Source organism: Populus euphratica, unplaced genomic scaffold (assembly GCF_000495115.2).
Source record: "Populus euphratica unplaced genomic scaffold, PopEup_1.0 scaffold135.1, whole genome shotgun sequence".
NCBI lineage: Eukaryota > Viridiplantae > Streptophyta > Magnoliopsida > Malpighiales > Salicaceae > Populus > Populus euphratica.
The window spans coordinates 726,276-740,341 of NW_011499965.1; the positions used below are offsets into that span (position 1 = coordinate 726,276).

Sequence of the window (14,066 nt, forward strand, 5' to 3'; positions counted from 1 at the left end):
GGGTGGGGGGAGGGTTGAGGAGCAGTGTGATCGCGATCAAACAAAAAGTAAATAAGTGACCCGTAAAGGGGAAGGATTTGTAGAGAGAAAGAATTTAATACGTACTCCAAGAATGGGATCTTCAGGAGCTCGAACAATGTTAGCAAACACAGAAGAAGACTCCATCACTTCCTTCCCTTCGATTGATCAGAAACAATCACTGTGTAATAAACCTGTAGTGCGACTGTTATTTGAGACTGGAGAGAGAGGAATGAACTTTTTCCTTTTCCTTTATTAATTTGTCGTGTGTCTGTTTTATAATTAAGTAGTTTTATAATACTGTGGGCGGCTCTTCTTCAGGGCTCAGCCTTCCTGCCAAGGGTCAAATGCCTCCCGGGAGGAGTGGGCGCCCCTTGTAACGCTTTACCTCTTGAGCACATTGTTTGACTCCATATTTTCAATTTCGTTATGTCATCAAAAATCGCCGTACTATTTAAAAAAATAAAATGGAATAACTAGGAATAAATTTTATCTTGTTCGGTTCTTCCTAGATTGTTTTGGTCAAATGGTAGACGAGATGTTGCAGTTTTATTTTGTCTTTCAAAAATAATGTTTTTTTTATGTTTATATTTTTTTATTTTATTTTCAATGATTAGTTTTTATAATTTATTATGATTTGTTTTTTTAAGATTATAATCGTGCTAGGATTAAAATAATTATAACATATAAGAGAGTGAATAAGGTATTTTCACGGGTAATAACAATTATTTCAATTAACTAAATTAAACATAATTAACTAACATTATAATTAAAGTGATTAAAGTAAATAGGATAAAAATTACAAACTTGATTTTTAATATGGTTTGGCAAATCTATATTAACATTTTTAGCACCAAAATGGTATTGAGTTTCATATTTTTTACTAGTCTGAACCAAAAATTAAAATGTTCTTTTGATGAATTTTCACCAAGCTCTTTTTCACAACTTAAGAAATATTTCTTTAAAATTTTTTATTTTAGTAATATACATCACCAATGATCAAGAGTTTTTCACTTAAAATTATTGAAGGATTATAATTTATTTGAAATGTAACAATACTCTCTCACAAAGTGGGCTATATAATTGAAATTTATGTCTATATATAGTTCACTCAATCACACATAGAATGTATGAAAGTGTTTAAGCATAGCGAGTATGAGATTGTAAACTCTTATGCAAAAATATGAAGGTTTTAATGTACAAATACGAGTATGATTTATGATTAATGATTTATGATATATTTTCAATGTCAGTATTTAATTCTATGATCAGATAAGTTATATATATATATTTCTTGTAAAAACTAGTTATTTTATAGTCGTTATTATTCCTCTAATAGATAAAATGGTTAGCCAATTCAAATTAATCAAGTCAATCAATTAACTACTTTATACATATTCTCAAGTTTATCCCAAATGAATAAACAGTTGATCGGTTCACTTAATATAATCATACATATGACAAGTTCAACTTAAAATTCAATTTTAATAATTTTAAACCTAGTGAATCCTTGACTAACTAAATATATATTAATTCTATAACACATGAAATGTGAAATTTGTGAATTGATTTTTAATATGTGCTATCAAGTTACATATAACAATTTACATTATTTGCTCTAAAATAAATCCTTAAGATCTAAATCTTCACTTATTTTGTTTATTGGACTTGTTGATTGATTTCTTCATTTAATTTTTCATGTTTGTTGATGATCTTCATATAAACTTAATTAAACTTATTCTCAACTAAGCATATTATTAGTTCAATTTTATTTATTAGTTATAATCAAAATACATAAAATATTAACATATAATCCAAAGGTCAACAATTATTTCAATCTCATAATCCATGTCACGGGTTTAAAAGATTAACACGATTGACCTGAGTTTTTTTGTTTATTTTTCATTGATATTTTTTTTTCAGTTTTATCATTCAAAATTTTTAATATTTAGTTGATTATGAATTAAACTTAATTATTTTTTTGTTTATTTTCTATAAAGTTATTTCAATCTCCTAACTTGAATCATGAGTTTACGAGTTAACCCAAATAAAATTAGGTCATTTTATTGTGTTTTTTTTTCATATTAGATTTGTTCTAATTTCATCACTTAATCGAGAGTCAAGTTTTATAATTTTTTTTGAAATGATTTATATAAGGTTATTATAGTCTTATAACCCGAGTTATAAATTTAGAAAGTTGAGCCAGGCCGATCCAATATATTGTCATCTTAATATTTTGAAAACATAATGTCATCTTGAATTTTTTTTTTTTTTTACTCAAATTACATCCTCATCAGTCATCAAAGTTTTCTTTGAACTTGCCAAGTTGATCGGGTTACATTAAGTCAAATATAATAAGGTATTTAATAATAAATAAACTATGTTTTATATTGTAGAGCTCACTAAAAAATTGAGTTAGAAATATAAATTATTGTGAAGCAGTTTTTAAATGTTTTTTTAATTGAGTTTAATAAAATCATATATATTTTTTTGTTTCAAAAATATTTTTCAAAAATTTTATTTTTTCTTTGCTTTAAATTGATATATTTTTTGTGTTTTCAGATCATTTTGATGATCTAATTTTAAAAATATTTTTTAAAATAAAAAATTATTTTTATATATTTCAAAGTAAAAAACACTTTGAAAAGTAACCACAACCACACTTTTATTAAATATTTTATAAATATATTTTACTATATATAAACTCTAACTATAATTTTTACTATATATATATATATATAAATCCAACTTAAGTATATTTTTTTTATTAAAAAAAAAAGAAGGAAAGATCCGTATATAAAAAAGAGTGAAGGAGTTATTAACAACACCCTTTTCGAGAAACAAGAATATCTTATGATTATTAATGTGAAATCAAGAAAGAAATAATACCGTGCCGCAGAGAAACTTTGTGAGGAAAGAAAAAACGTGTAGGAAAGAAATAAAGCAAAATTAGAGTATGGGTTAGCATGTGGATATTTTTTAAATATTGTTTTTAATATTAATTTCAAGAGATATTATTATAGTAAATCAAAGGGTTTATTTTCTAATTTAGTTTTATATTTTTTTTATAAATTGAATTCTATCTCAAATTCAAATCAATATTTTTAAAAGAATTTCAAACATAAAAATTCATTTAACCCTCTCAATTAAATCTAATTAGCAGGATTTCAAATAGAATATAAGAAATACTTGGAAGTTATTGCACATACAAAAATACAAACCATCTGGACCATTGGAATTTTTTTTACCACTTGTCATCTATAGAGGCATTCTAAGGCCTTTATAATATACGAAAGGCACTCTAAAAACCACCACTATGACATAAGTCTTTCCGATCACTGCATTATGGTGTTCGTTTTGCCCGGCGAATGAGTGAAAAGATGTCTTTGCTACGTGCTGATGATTTTCTAAATATGGTGCTCCGTCCATTTCTTGAGGAACATTGCTGCGCCAAGACGATCGAGGCCATGAACTGGCTTAGTAAAACTAATTCAATATCAACTGACAGATACAATAATATTTAAAATATATCGAAAGCTCGTAATCCTCACCTGAAAGTGAAAACTGGGATTTGAAATCCTTGAGAGTATTGAAAGGCCATCACGAACAGGCACTACTACAGAAGTCAATACTATGTTTTAAATTATATATTAATCTAACTCGTTAATTAGCTAGACATGTCATGACCCAATATGTTACCTGAGTTAGGGTCTCCTTTCCCGGTGGAAATTCCCGACCACAGATTCCTGGTTGAGGCTGATTTCTGAGGGCAGGTGTGAAGGAAAAGAGGCAACTGCTCTGCCCCAAATTCATGCTTGGCCAACAATATTTTTGCGGGAGCTTGAGAATTCGAATCTCTGCATATATACAATAAAATACATCATGACATCAAGGCTCTTGTTTTCTAATTTATCTCCATTGATTCTTGCAGTGACGTATATGCTTAGCCTGATCAATGCACGTCTTGGTTGTGTAATTGTTATGGAGGCATATAAGTCTTGGTTGTGTAATTGTTATGAAGGCATATAAGTAGGTTATAGCTAGGAGACAAATGGCAGCGTGTACCTTGCATCCTCGTTTGATTTCTCAACGCTTGAAATTTCTGGTCAAGAGAAACAAACCATGTAAAATGAAGATTTACAGAAAATCAGCAGCAGAATTGACTTTTATTTGTATCTAGCTAGCAAAACAAATTTGATTGCTCATAACATAAAACAAAACAAATTAAAAAAAGAGTAAATATTTACGTGTTGACAAATAGCGGTGGTGATGTTTCGGTAAATATGCGTTCCACCTTACTCTTGTGAGAGCAACCCTGTGAGCATATTTTTCACATGAAAGCAGCCTCTAACACAACACACACAAAAAAAAAGGGTTAATTGATTAATAGCAGAGGCTATAAATTAATTAAGGAAGTTGTTCAGATGGTGACTAAGTGGCTCAAAATGGATTAATGTTAATACTGACTTGTTTCAGGCAATTAATTCTAAGCTCAGCCTCCGAAAACGCACAATTGTTAGAAATGCTGTTGTTAAGATTAGCAGAGACGCATCCAAGATGATCAACAACTGCAACAACTGCCCTACAGAGGTACTCTTTTGTGCTTTCCAGAACCCTGCAAAACCATGGATATAAACAGATAATGATCTTATTTCACCATGAGCAAGTATTGGTTTTCTCAGACAGAACTTGAGAAGTGAGAGTGCTTCAAAAAAATAGTGCAAACTAATTAGAATGGCCTAGCGGAGGTTGAGAACTCACATTCTTTTCTGGTTGGTGTTCAAGAAAGTTGTTTCACAGTGATTGGCTGCGTTATGGAGCTGAGAACGCAGGCCTCGAAGTTCCTATAAATGAATCATGAAACCCAACATCTATATATGATTTCCCTGGAAATTAAAGAATCATGAAAGAAAAACACAAACAAAATCAAGGGCAAAAACAATTAAGGAGTATATATACTTGAAGAGATCTGTCAAAGCGGATAATGTCTTGCGATTCATGACTTTCAGAATTTTCAGAGGCGTTTGATTTGGAGTTCTGCATTATTTTTGATGAAGTTCCTTCAAAATTACAGTAGAAGATAGAAGAGAAAGAAGGAAAAAAAATAAAAATATATATATATATAGAAGAATTTCCAAAGATAATGCAACCTAGCTAAGCAGTCTCTTTGCCTCTAGTTTATATTTAGATACAAACAGATACTAGCTAGACATTTGTGCCTCATGGAAGCTAAAAAACAAAAAGGCTAGTGTTACAGAGAACTCGTGATTTTTCCACTATCACGTTGGAGGTGGCCGAGCAGGAGCGAACAAAATAGTGTCCAAAAACCATTAATGAAAGATTCTTCAAGCCCACATGAGCTCTCTAAGTACAATAGAATGACAAGAAAATATCGCCCGCCCGTGATTTTATGTTCCTTCCTTTTCTCTCACTTTTCAAAAAAGTGCAGAAGCCTAGCTGACACCATGATTCCATGATTGAGGATTAGTGGAAAAATGCTATAATAAATATTTTTTTATTTAAAAATATATTAAAAAAATATTTTTATTTTAAAATATCGATTAAAAGGTATAAAAAAATTAATTTTAAATAAAATTTTTAGAAAATATAATTTCAAATACATTCTAAATTAGATTGAAATGACAAAATTATTCTTTTAACTAGACGAATATAGTAAAATTGTTTTTTTATCCTAACACAAAAATTATATGAGATTAAATTAATTATTTTATTTTTTTCACAATAAAATTATCGATATAACCCCATAATAAAATATTATAATGCCAATTATTAAGTAGCCTTTTGGCCTTTTTAATTTCTTTAAAATAGTATAATTATTTTGAAGTTCTTGAAGACAAAATCAACATAATTCTCTTTTTTTAAAAAAAATTACATTGTCTTATTGTACTATTAAAGTTTACTAGGGGCATTTTATAATTAATATATATTAAATATTATTAAAAAGTTATTGGTGTGTGTAATATGTACAAATATATGGATTGTAATTGCAATGTTCAGGTGGCACATTTTAATTACTACTTTTTTAGTTTTGAATAATCAATAAAATTATAAATATTTTTTTAATTTCACTCCTTATTATTTTTTTTATTTATAAATAATCTATCAAATTATAAATATTTTTTAATTTCTTCGTGTATGATTTTTTAGTCTTATAAATTATATTTTCATTTTTTTAGTTACTATATTTTTTGCTTTTGCAAGATTTTTTATTAATGTTTGTTTTCATGATTTTATTTTTTAAAAATTAAATTAATTAAAAATTAAACTTTTTAACTAAACTAAGGTCAATAATTATTATAAATTGAGAGTTTTAGAGATTAAAATAGATTCTAAACTAAGGTCAATAATTATTATGAATTGAGAGTTTTAGAGATTAAAATAGATTCAGAAGGTTCGCTCAAATTTACTTATTTTTTTTAAGTTGATATTTTTTTATTTTTTTAATCTTTTTTATAGTGTTGTTACGGGGATGGTTTTGAATTCATAACCAGAACAATTAGTTTCAAAGATTAATGTAAGTTATTTTTTAATTGATATATTTTAATTTTATCATTTAAATATATTTTTTTTTACTTTTCTTTCTATAAAAATATCTTAGTTTTTTTCCCATGATTGTGCAATTTTTTTTTCAGTTTATTTATTGTTTTTGTATTTTTTTTAATATTATTTAAATTATCAATGGCATAAATGACTTATGTCTCGATTGTTTTACCTAGCATTCTTTTTATACATTGAAAAAACAATTGCCCAACATGTGATGGAGTGCGGGCATGAAATCTAGTCATTAATTGTATTAAATATGTGTCGTACTTGGTATTATGGCAGGATGGTGGCTAGGAAAGTTGGCCAAATGGCAAGGAGAGATAAGAGAGGGGTCTGGGTTCTTATTAAAAAAAAAAGAAAAAGGATTAGGTGTTTTTCTTAGGAGAGAGGTGATGAGGAAGAAGAGGATTTGAAAATTTGAAAATTGCTTTTGAAAAAAAAGTTTTTTTATTTTTGTATTTTAAAAAAATTATTAATTTTAAATTAATATATTTTTAGTGTTTAACAGCTATATTTTCAAATAAATAGATAATCGACGAATAAACGTAAAATGCCTTTTGCTTTTCCATTTCTTCATTTGACATAAGGTACGGCACTCTTTCTTGTCAAGAAAAAATTGATTTAAATCCATTAATTAGAGCACAAGATAGTGAAATAGCCTATCCTTATTGGCTAGTTGGTTTGCCATACTTTTTATTCTTTCTTTTTTTTCTATTTTATTAGAATACATGGGAATTTAGAGTTACATTTATTGATACCATTGGACACCATGATTTCATCTCAGACCCATGTTTTTTTATATGAAAAATTCCTTTTAAATGGCGAGCCATTCAACCAGGGATCTACCATAGTCTTGCGCCAGTACAAGCTTTCAACAGATATAAAATTGACTATTGATCGTCTCTCTCAGCTCGAAGAGGCTTCCCCCTAGCTAGCGCATTTCAAAATATGCTAAAGCTTGAAAGCCCAGTACATATGGTTAGTACTAAATCATGAAATAACACCTATTATTGGTATAGTGATGAATTCAAATGGTAACGAGATAAAGTGCTATATTTCTTGGGAATCAAGACCATTTTTGGCCTAGAAAATCAAATTGATAGTCATGGCACTCTCCTATTTCTAAGAAGAATTTTTTAGTCTTTCTCGCATGAGCCTCCTATTTCTAAGAAGAATTGATAGACATCTTGGCAAGCTAGATGTACATATGAAAAAAAGAGATTGATTGTGCTAGATAATCATTTTTAAAATATAAATGTTGGATATGAGAAGATGACGAATACTAAGTTGGGTTTTTAACCTATTTGTTGAATTTTTTTTCTTGTTCAAATTAAAAAAATATATATTAAATAAATTAAAACAAAATATATGACTCAGGAGATGATGAATACTAAGTTGGGTTTTTAACCTATTTTTTGAATTTCTTTTTTTTCTTGCTCAAATTAAAGAAAAAAATATTAAATAAATTAAAACAAAATATATGAGCGAAAATGCAACATATGTGCGAACCCTTTAGCTAGTTGAAACAAAAGGCAGAAAAGAAGTTACTAATTGTAAGAAATGAGGTGTTTGAGGTACTCAGTGACTTTCACAATATTTTATGAGCCACTTTGTTTATATTTTCAAAATTTTTGGGAATTCTCTAATTTTTGTATTCCTTTAAATTATTTTCACTATAAATGTTGTACAAACAAATAGTTCGCACAAACTTAGAGTAACTCCTTTTATCATAGAAAAACAATTATTTGTTATTTAGAATAAATAGTTTATATATATCATAACATTTTTTATCTTTTTTATTTTTTTAAAAAATCCAAAAAAATAACCAGAAAGCAACAAAAAAATTCAAAAAAATATATTTTTGACACTTTTGCATCATTTCAGCATTTTCAATATCTTTTTTAAAAAATCAAAAATTTAAAAATTTACTTTTAACATGTTTATTTTAAAATTATTAATCAATTTTATTAAGTTGATATTGACATTATTTTTTTAATATTAAAATAAATAAATAAACTAACAAAAATGTTTGGACAAGAAAACCATATATGCAAAGGAACAAAATGTGGACCAAAGTAATTTTGTGTTGCTTAAGGACCAAGTAATTTGGAGAAAAAACACAAGTGCACCGCCAACCAATGACCGCCTCTCAGCCCAGTAGCTTTAGCAGCCACATATGACAGCATCAAGGCTTGCCACCGTGAGCAACAGCAAATCCCACCAACGCTTCTCGACCGAGCTGCATTGTGACCCAGCCACACACCTCCAACCAACAACCTCCTCTCAACAATGTCATCTCATCGTCCTAGCCAACAACCCAGGGCGACCTTCGCAATGCCACACCACCTTCACAACGACCCATAGCAATTCGTCATAGGAGGGGACAGTAGACAAAAAACTAGTGAGGAAAAAGAAAAGAACAAATCTAATGAAGATGAAGAGAGAGGAAGACCAAACCTTCAATCAAGCATATCTCCTTCCTCAGATGTTCATTTGTCTCACCACTAGTGTAGGAACAAAGAGGAGGCAGAGGAGTACAAGATTCACCATTCCACGCTCCTCCAGTAGCAGTGACGCATGAATCCACACACAGCAATGATGGGGGCGCATGGTACTTGTGTCACCAATGTTCCACGGCTCCTTCAGCCTTGATTCCAGTAACTCCCTGGACATGTTAAGCATCTTGAAAGGTTCATTCATAACCTTGTAATATTTTTTGGAGTAATTGCTAAAATTGTAAAATTTTGGAGCCAAATGCTTATTATTTTGTATAATATTTCAACTTTTTGGGCACTATTAATTTGGTTTTATATGTGTTTTTTATTATGAGATGATGTGGTTATTTGTGTTGAATTGTATGTGGCTAAATCTTTCAAAAATAAATTATATTGTCTATTTTTCAAGCCCAGTGAGCAGGTAAGACACCGCAAGGGTGACAGGCGTGCATGATGAGGTTCGAACCCAGATGCAGAGGAAGGGGACAAGCCCCTCCCACCACTAGGCCATAACCTCACTTGCACGTGGTTATTTGTGTTTTTTATTATGAGATGATGTGGTTATTTGTGTTGAATTGTATGTGGCTAAATCTTTCAAAAATAAATTATATTGTCTATTTTAACATATTAAAAAATCATAAACATAGCTTTTTATTTTTATATGTAATTTTAAATTTAATAATCAGTTTATTAAAATATAAATTTAATGGGTTAGCTTGAAAAATTCATGATGGATCGGAGTTAAATTTAGGTTGAATTGAAAAAAGACACCAACTTAAAGAAAATTGATTAACCTAGCTAGTTAAAACTTAATCAAGTTAACATTAATATTTTTTATTTTTTTAAGAATAAAACAATACTGTTTTATTAAAAATTATTGAACTACGGTGATCCTGAACCAATGAATCATACCTTTTTCCAGATTAGTTTCGGATCAAACCTAACAAATATGGCACAGAGCAGAATCCACCAGTGAAAGTGATGTTAAAATTATACATGTTGCAGTCAGCTTCCACTTCAGTCCAATCCATTGAATGAGGAAGATCCCTGACTCCGAATAGTTCTTAATTATTCTGCATATACATCATTAAAATGCCGTCATGCAACCTCAACAGTGAAGCATGGCTGCTGACCTTAAACATATTAGCAAAACTTTGTTGTCCTTCCACTATTTGCTCACTTGCGTTACCTATATATACCAGGAAAAGGACTGGAATCAGCAAAAGCAAGCAGGCTCGGATCTGGGATTGCTAGCAGTTTCGAATGTTAAATAGCTACAGAAACTCATTGGTCGAAGAAACAACTCAAAAGAATCCCCAACACATTTCAGATATATCACTTTCTCAGTGCATAGATTCTTCAAATAAAAAACGTGATTGAAGAGGATGCATGTTACTTGAGACTTTGAGCAGTATTGCCACTCATCCAGTGCTTTCCCTTGATTTTAAGGTGAAAGAACTGTAAAGACGCCATTCCTTTTGAATGAGCCCGTGGTGCATGGAGAGTTGAAAACACCGGCCGCCATGACTACAACACGTACAAGGTTTGACGGCTTATTAAATAGTTCATATATACCTAACCCAACTTCCAAAAACATTCATGCTTGCAAGATTAATATTCTCTTGTCCATGATTTGCAAAGTTCTTGATCCTCAAGTAATTTATTTATCTATCTATATATACCAGTATACACAGCTTAAATTATTGCTATAATAGAATACCATATCACATTGCTCTGCTCTCAAATTAAGCTTGCTTTCCTTCATCACTCAAGATTCTTCATGGCTCGTTTAATCGCATTACCACTCATTCTCATTCTTCTATCGCTTAGCCACGGTTCATCAGATTCTAGGAAGATTCCATGCCCAGAGAAGGGTAACGTCCTCCTTCCGGAAAATTTGGTGTTGAATATGCTTCCTAAGGGCCCAGCACCGCCGTCCTCTCCTAGTGGTGGTGGTAATCCAATTCCAATTCTTGCTGAGACCGGGAGAATTCCGGGATCACATCCAATTCATGGAGAAGGAAATTAGAGACGTTTCCTGATCTCGTGTTTGTTCGGAAAATAAATACTCTATGAATACTTGCCTTCCAATTGTTACTCCTTAGTTACTTTCAAGGCATATATCATCACAATATATGCTACTTTGTACGTCTTCTTATCCACGAAGTGTATGATTGTATAATATTTAAATTAAGACTCATTATGGAGTCATCAATAAAGTATCCACCATGTGGATAAATTGTTTGTGTAAATGATATAAGATAAATATTAGTAACCTCATCAAGGAGTTTACATGAACTTTTACGTGGATTTTAAATATTCATACTGTATAAATCCATGAATCTAATGTTAAATCACGAAGGAAGAAACACACCCACCACCACTTGAATGCATGCGCTCAAAAGCCACGTCAAATTTACTTACAAGGAAGGAATATATCTCGAGACTTGAGAAAAATTCCTAACATACGTTCTCACACGTAAAAAAATAGACAAGGAAAAAATATATTTATAAATAGAGCACAAAAGAATATGATATTTTTTTTTATTTCTCTAAAAAATATAGTCACCTTAATTTACATAATTGATGGAATTATAGGTGGAATTTATATATTAAACACATGGCTTGAACATATTAATTGCATTATTTATCATATGTCAAAATAATAAATATCAACAACGTTGCCTCTATATATCACTACCACAATCTTTATATTTATTGACAGAATTTCCTGTCGGTATTTGTATTATCATTTCGTTGGTAATTAATTTACCAACAAAATCACCGACGGAAATGCTTTGTCAATAAATCTTTTATCAGTAATTTTTTGTCTGTCTGTAAGTTTATTGGTGATAAAAATATTATTATCAATGGATTTACTGATAGAAAAGACGCACAAAAAATATTATTCACTTTATTTCGTCAATATTTTCATTGAAAAAATATCGTATGTAATTCCGTTGGTAATTATTTAAAGATATTTAAAAAGAAAATCCATTTTACAAACTATAAAATAATTAAATTAATATAAATCAACACTCTATAATACTCAAAACACTTGAAAAAAAGAAGAAAAAAATCATATGAAAAAAAATTCTACAATAATATTCATACAATTATTAAAAACAAAAACAGTTACAAAAATAAAAAAAATATATATTAAAAAAAAAAACATGAAAAAAAAAAATCTTACCTTAATATGGTTATAAGTGAAGCTAAAAAAAGAAAAAAATTTGTAAAGTATAATAATTAAAAAAACAAGAAAGAAGAAGAATACATGCCTAAGCATGGAGGAAAAAAGAAGGAGTTGAGGAGAGAAGAGAAGAAAAACAAATGGATATTGATGTTTTTTATATATGGAGAAGAAGAAGAGAGGAGCCCATCTGATGTGAAATTAGGGATCCTAAAATTTTTTTTTCGACGTTTTACCAGCACATAATTAAATATTAATATTTTTAATTATTTCGTTGGTGATTTTATCTGTAATATTTATTTAAAATTTTAATTTAATCAAAGATTTTCAGAAACTACCAAATATTACCGACGACTTTTCAATTCATTTGTAATATTTAATTTAAAATTTTAATTTAATCACAACTTTCCAAAAAACAACCAAATAACACCAACAATTTTTTAATTCATCGGTGATTTTTCTATAAAGAATAATAATTAATAGTGCAATTGAAAAGTTAATAGTTTCAGAGCTCTCTGGAAAATACCAACTGTATTTTCTATTGATGATTCCCTTTGTAATTAACTTGATGAACAGTGTTCACAGTTTACCAATGAATTTACTGATGAAATTTATTTCGTTGGTAATACCATTAATAAAAATAGCATGTCATCATTCTTTTCTTTTTTTTAATTATTTTTTTCATGTAATTCCCTTGATAAACATTAAGGGAATATTCTTATTGATAAAATCCATCAGCAATGTACCAATAAAAATATACCCTTATATACATGGGGAGAAAGAGTGAGAGAGAGAGATGGAATAGCTAGCTATATTGCCTCCACATCCATATGAATCACAAATCTTATTTTATGTTATATATTTTTATATTTGTAGGATATCTAATAATCTCATTTGTTTTCATAAAGTTATGTGCGTGCATGCTAAATAACAATTTAAGTATCAACCTATGTCAAGAAAAAAAATTGAATGATATGTCATCTTTTATCAGAAATAGTATTGAATTTGATGAAGTCATTAAAAAAAAAAAACTATAAATAGGAATTAGACTTCCCGTGATTGCATCATAGGTTAGACACTAGTCTTGAATATAGGCTTTTATTTTTCATTGGAGTGTTCCTTGTGGAAAGAAGGGATATTCTAATATTTAAATTAATAAATATAAAAAGATAAAATAAAGTATACTAAAAGGAAACATAATGAAATTGTAGAGAATGTGTATTTGTACATTTTATATTTCTATTTATAAACTTCTATGATTTGTTAGTTGTTTATGGTTTTTGGAATTGTTTGCTAGCTGATGATGATTCTTAAAATTGTTCGATGATTAATTATTATATATGAAATTACTTTAGCTTTTTTAATAATAAAAATATTCATAGATATTCATCACATTTGTTTACCTTTTATGTTGCAGTTGCAGATATCTTAGTGTGTGGAGAATGAAGTTGTATAAATGGTGGAGATTATGGTGCTTTGACGAAGAAGTTGGTGATTTTCAATATGGAAAAAACAACTATTGGCGTAGAAATGTAGTTCTGTGCTGCATATTTCTACTAACTGAAAATATATATGTATATATGTATATATGTATATATATGTATATGTATATATGTATATATATGTATATGTATATATGTATATATATGTATATGTATATATATGTATATGTATATATATGTATATGTATATGGAGGTGATTGCAGGGCTAGAAACTCTAAATAGAAAAGTGTAGTGCTTGTACTAGGAACTGAAAAAAAGCATACAGGTATGTGCTAGGTATAGTCTGGCTTGCT

General features: G+C 29.0%; 2 protein-coding genes and 1 long non-coding RNA gene across 5 annotated transcripts in view; 1 reads left to right on the forward strand and 2 right to left on the reverse strand.

The window, feature by feature from the left end:
- Window positions 1–291, reverse strand: part of LOC105138942 (aspartate aminotransferase, cytoplasmic) — a 5,467-nt gene extending 5,176 nt beyond the window's left edge. The window contains exon 1 of the mRNA XM_011045193.1: window positions 106–291. Within this exon, the coding sequence (XP_011043495.1) occupies window positions 106–165 (60 nt within the window). The 5' untranslated portion in view covers window positions 166–291. The remainder of the gene's footprint in view (window positions 1–105) is intronic.
- A 2,880-nt stretch (window positions 292–3,171) lies between these two features.
- Window positions 3,172–5,133, reverse strand: LOC105138944 (probable protein ABIL5). 3 transcript variants are annotated; one of them, XM_011045196.1, is made up of 8 exons: window positions 4,978–5,133; window positions 4,780–4,862; window positions 4,486–4,633; window positions 4,266–4,365; window positions 4,084–4,120; window positions 3,718–3,875; window positions 3,570–3,631; window positions 3,172–3,463 (listed from the first exon to the last, which is right to left on the reverse strand). In XM_011045196.1, the coding sequence occupies exons 1-8, from the start codon at window positions 5,059–5,061 to the stop codon at window positions 3,362–3,364; spliced, it is 774 nt and encodes a 257-aa protein (XP_011043498.1). In that variant the 5' UTR covers window positions 5,062–5,133; the 3' UTR covers window positions 3,172–3,361. The 3 variants fall into 3 exon arrangements, with proteins under 3 accessions (XP_011043498.1, XP_011043497.1, XP_011043496.1); XM_011045195.1 differs by having other exon boundaries at window positions 3,570–3,634; XM_011045194.1 differs by having other exon boundaries at window positions 3,570–3,649.
- On the forward strand, window positions 3,882–4,213 carry LOC105138943 (uncharacterized). The gene is made up of 2 exons (XR_844889.1): window positions 3,882–4,005; window positions 4,040–4,213. It is a non-coding gene; the product is annotated as an uncharacterized LOC105138943 (long non-coding RNA).
- Window positions 5,134–14,066: the final 8,933 nt, after the last annotated feature.

What these genes read in the sequence shown, in the direction of transcription:
- LOC105138944 (XM_011045194.1), bottom strand. Translation starts at nt 5,061, where the DNA reads ATGCAGAACTCCAAATCAAACGCCTCTGAAAATTCTGAAAGTCATGAA. An exon ending in GCTTTGACAGATCTCTTCAA is followed by an intron (nt 4,863 to 4,977) that starts GTATATATACTC and finishes ATTCATTTATAG; the next exon opens with GAACTTCGAGGCCTGCGTTC. An exon ending in GAAAGGAGACCCTAACTCAG is followed by an intron (nt 3,650 to 3,717) that starts GTAACATATTGG and finishes TTTAAAACATAG; the next exon opens with TATTGACTTCTGTAGTAGTG.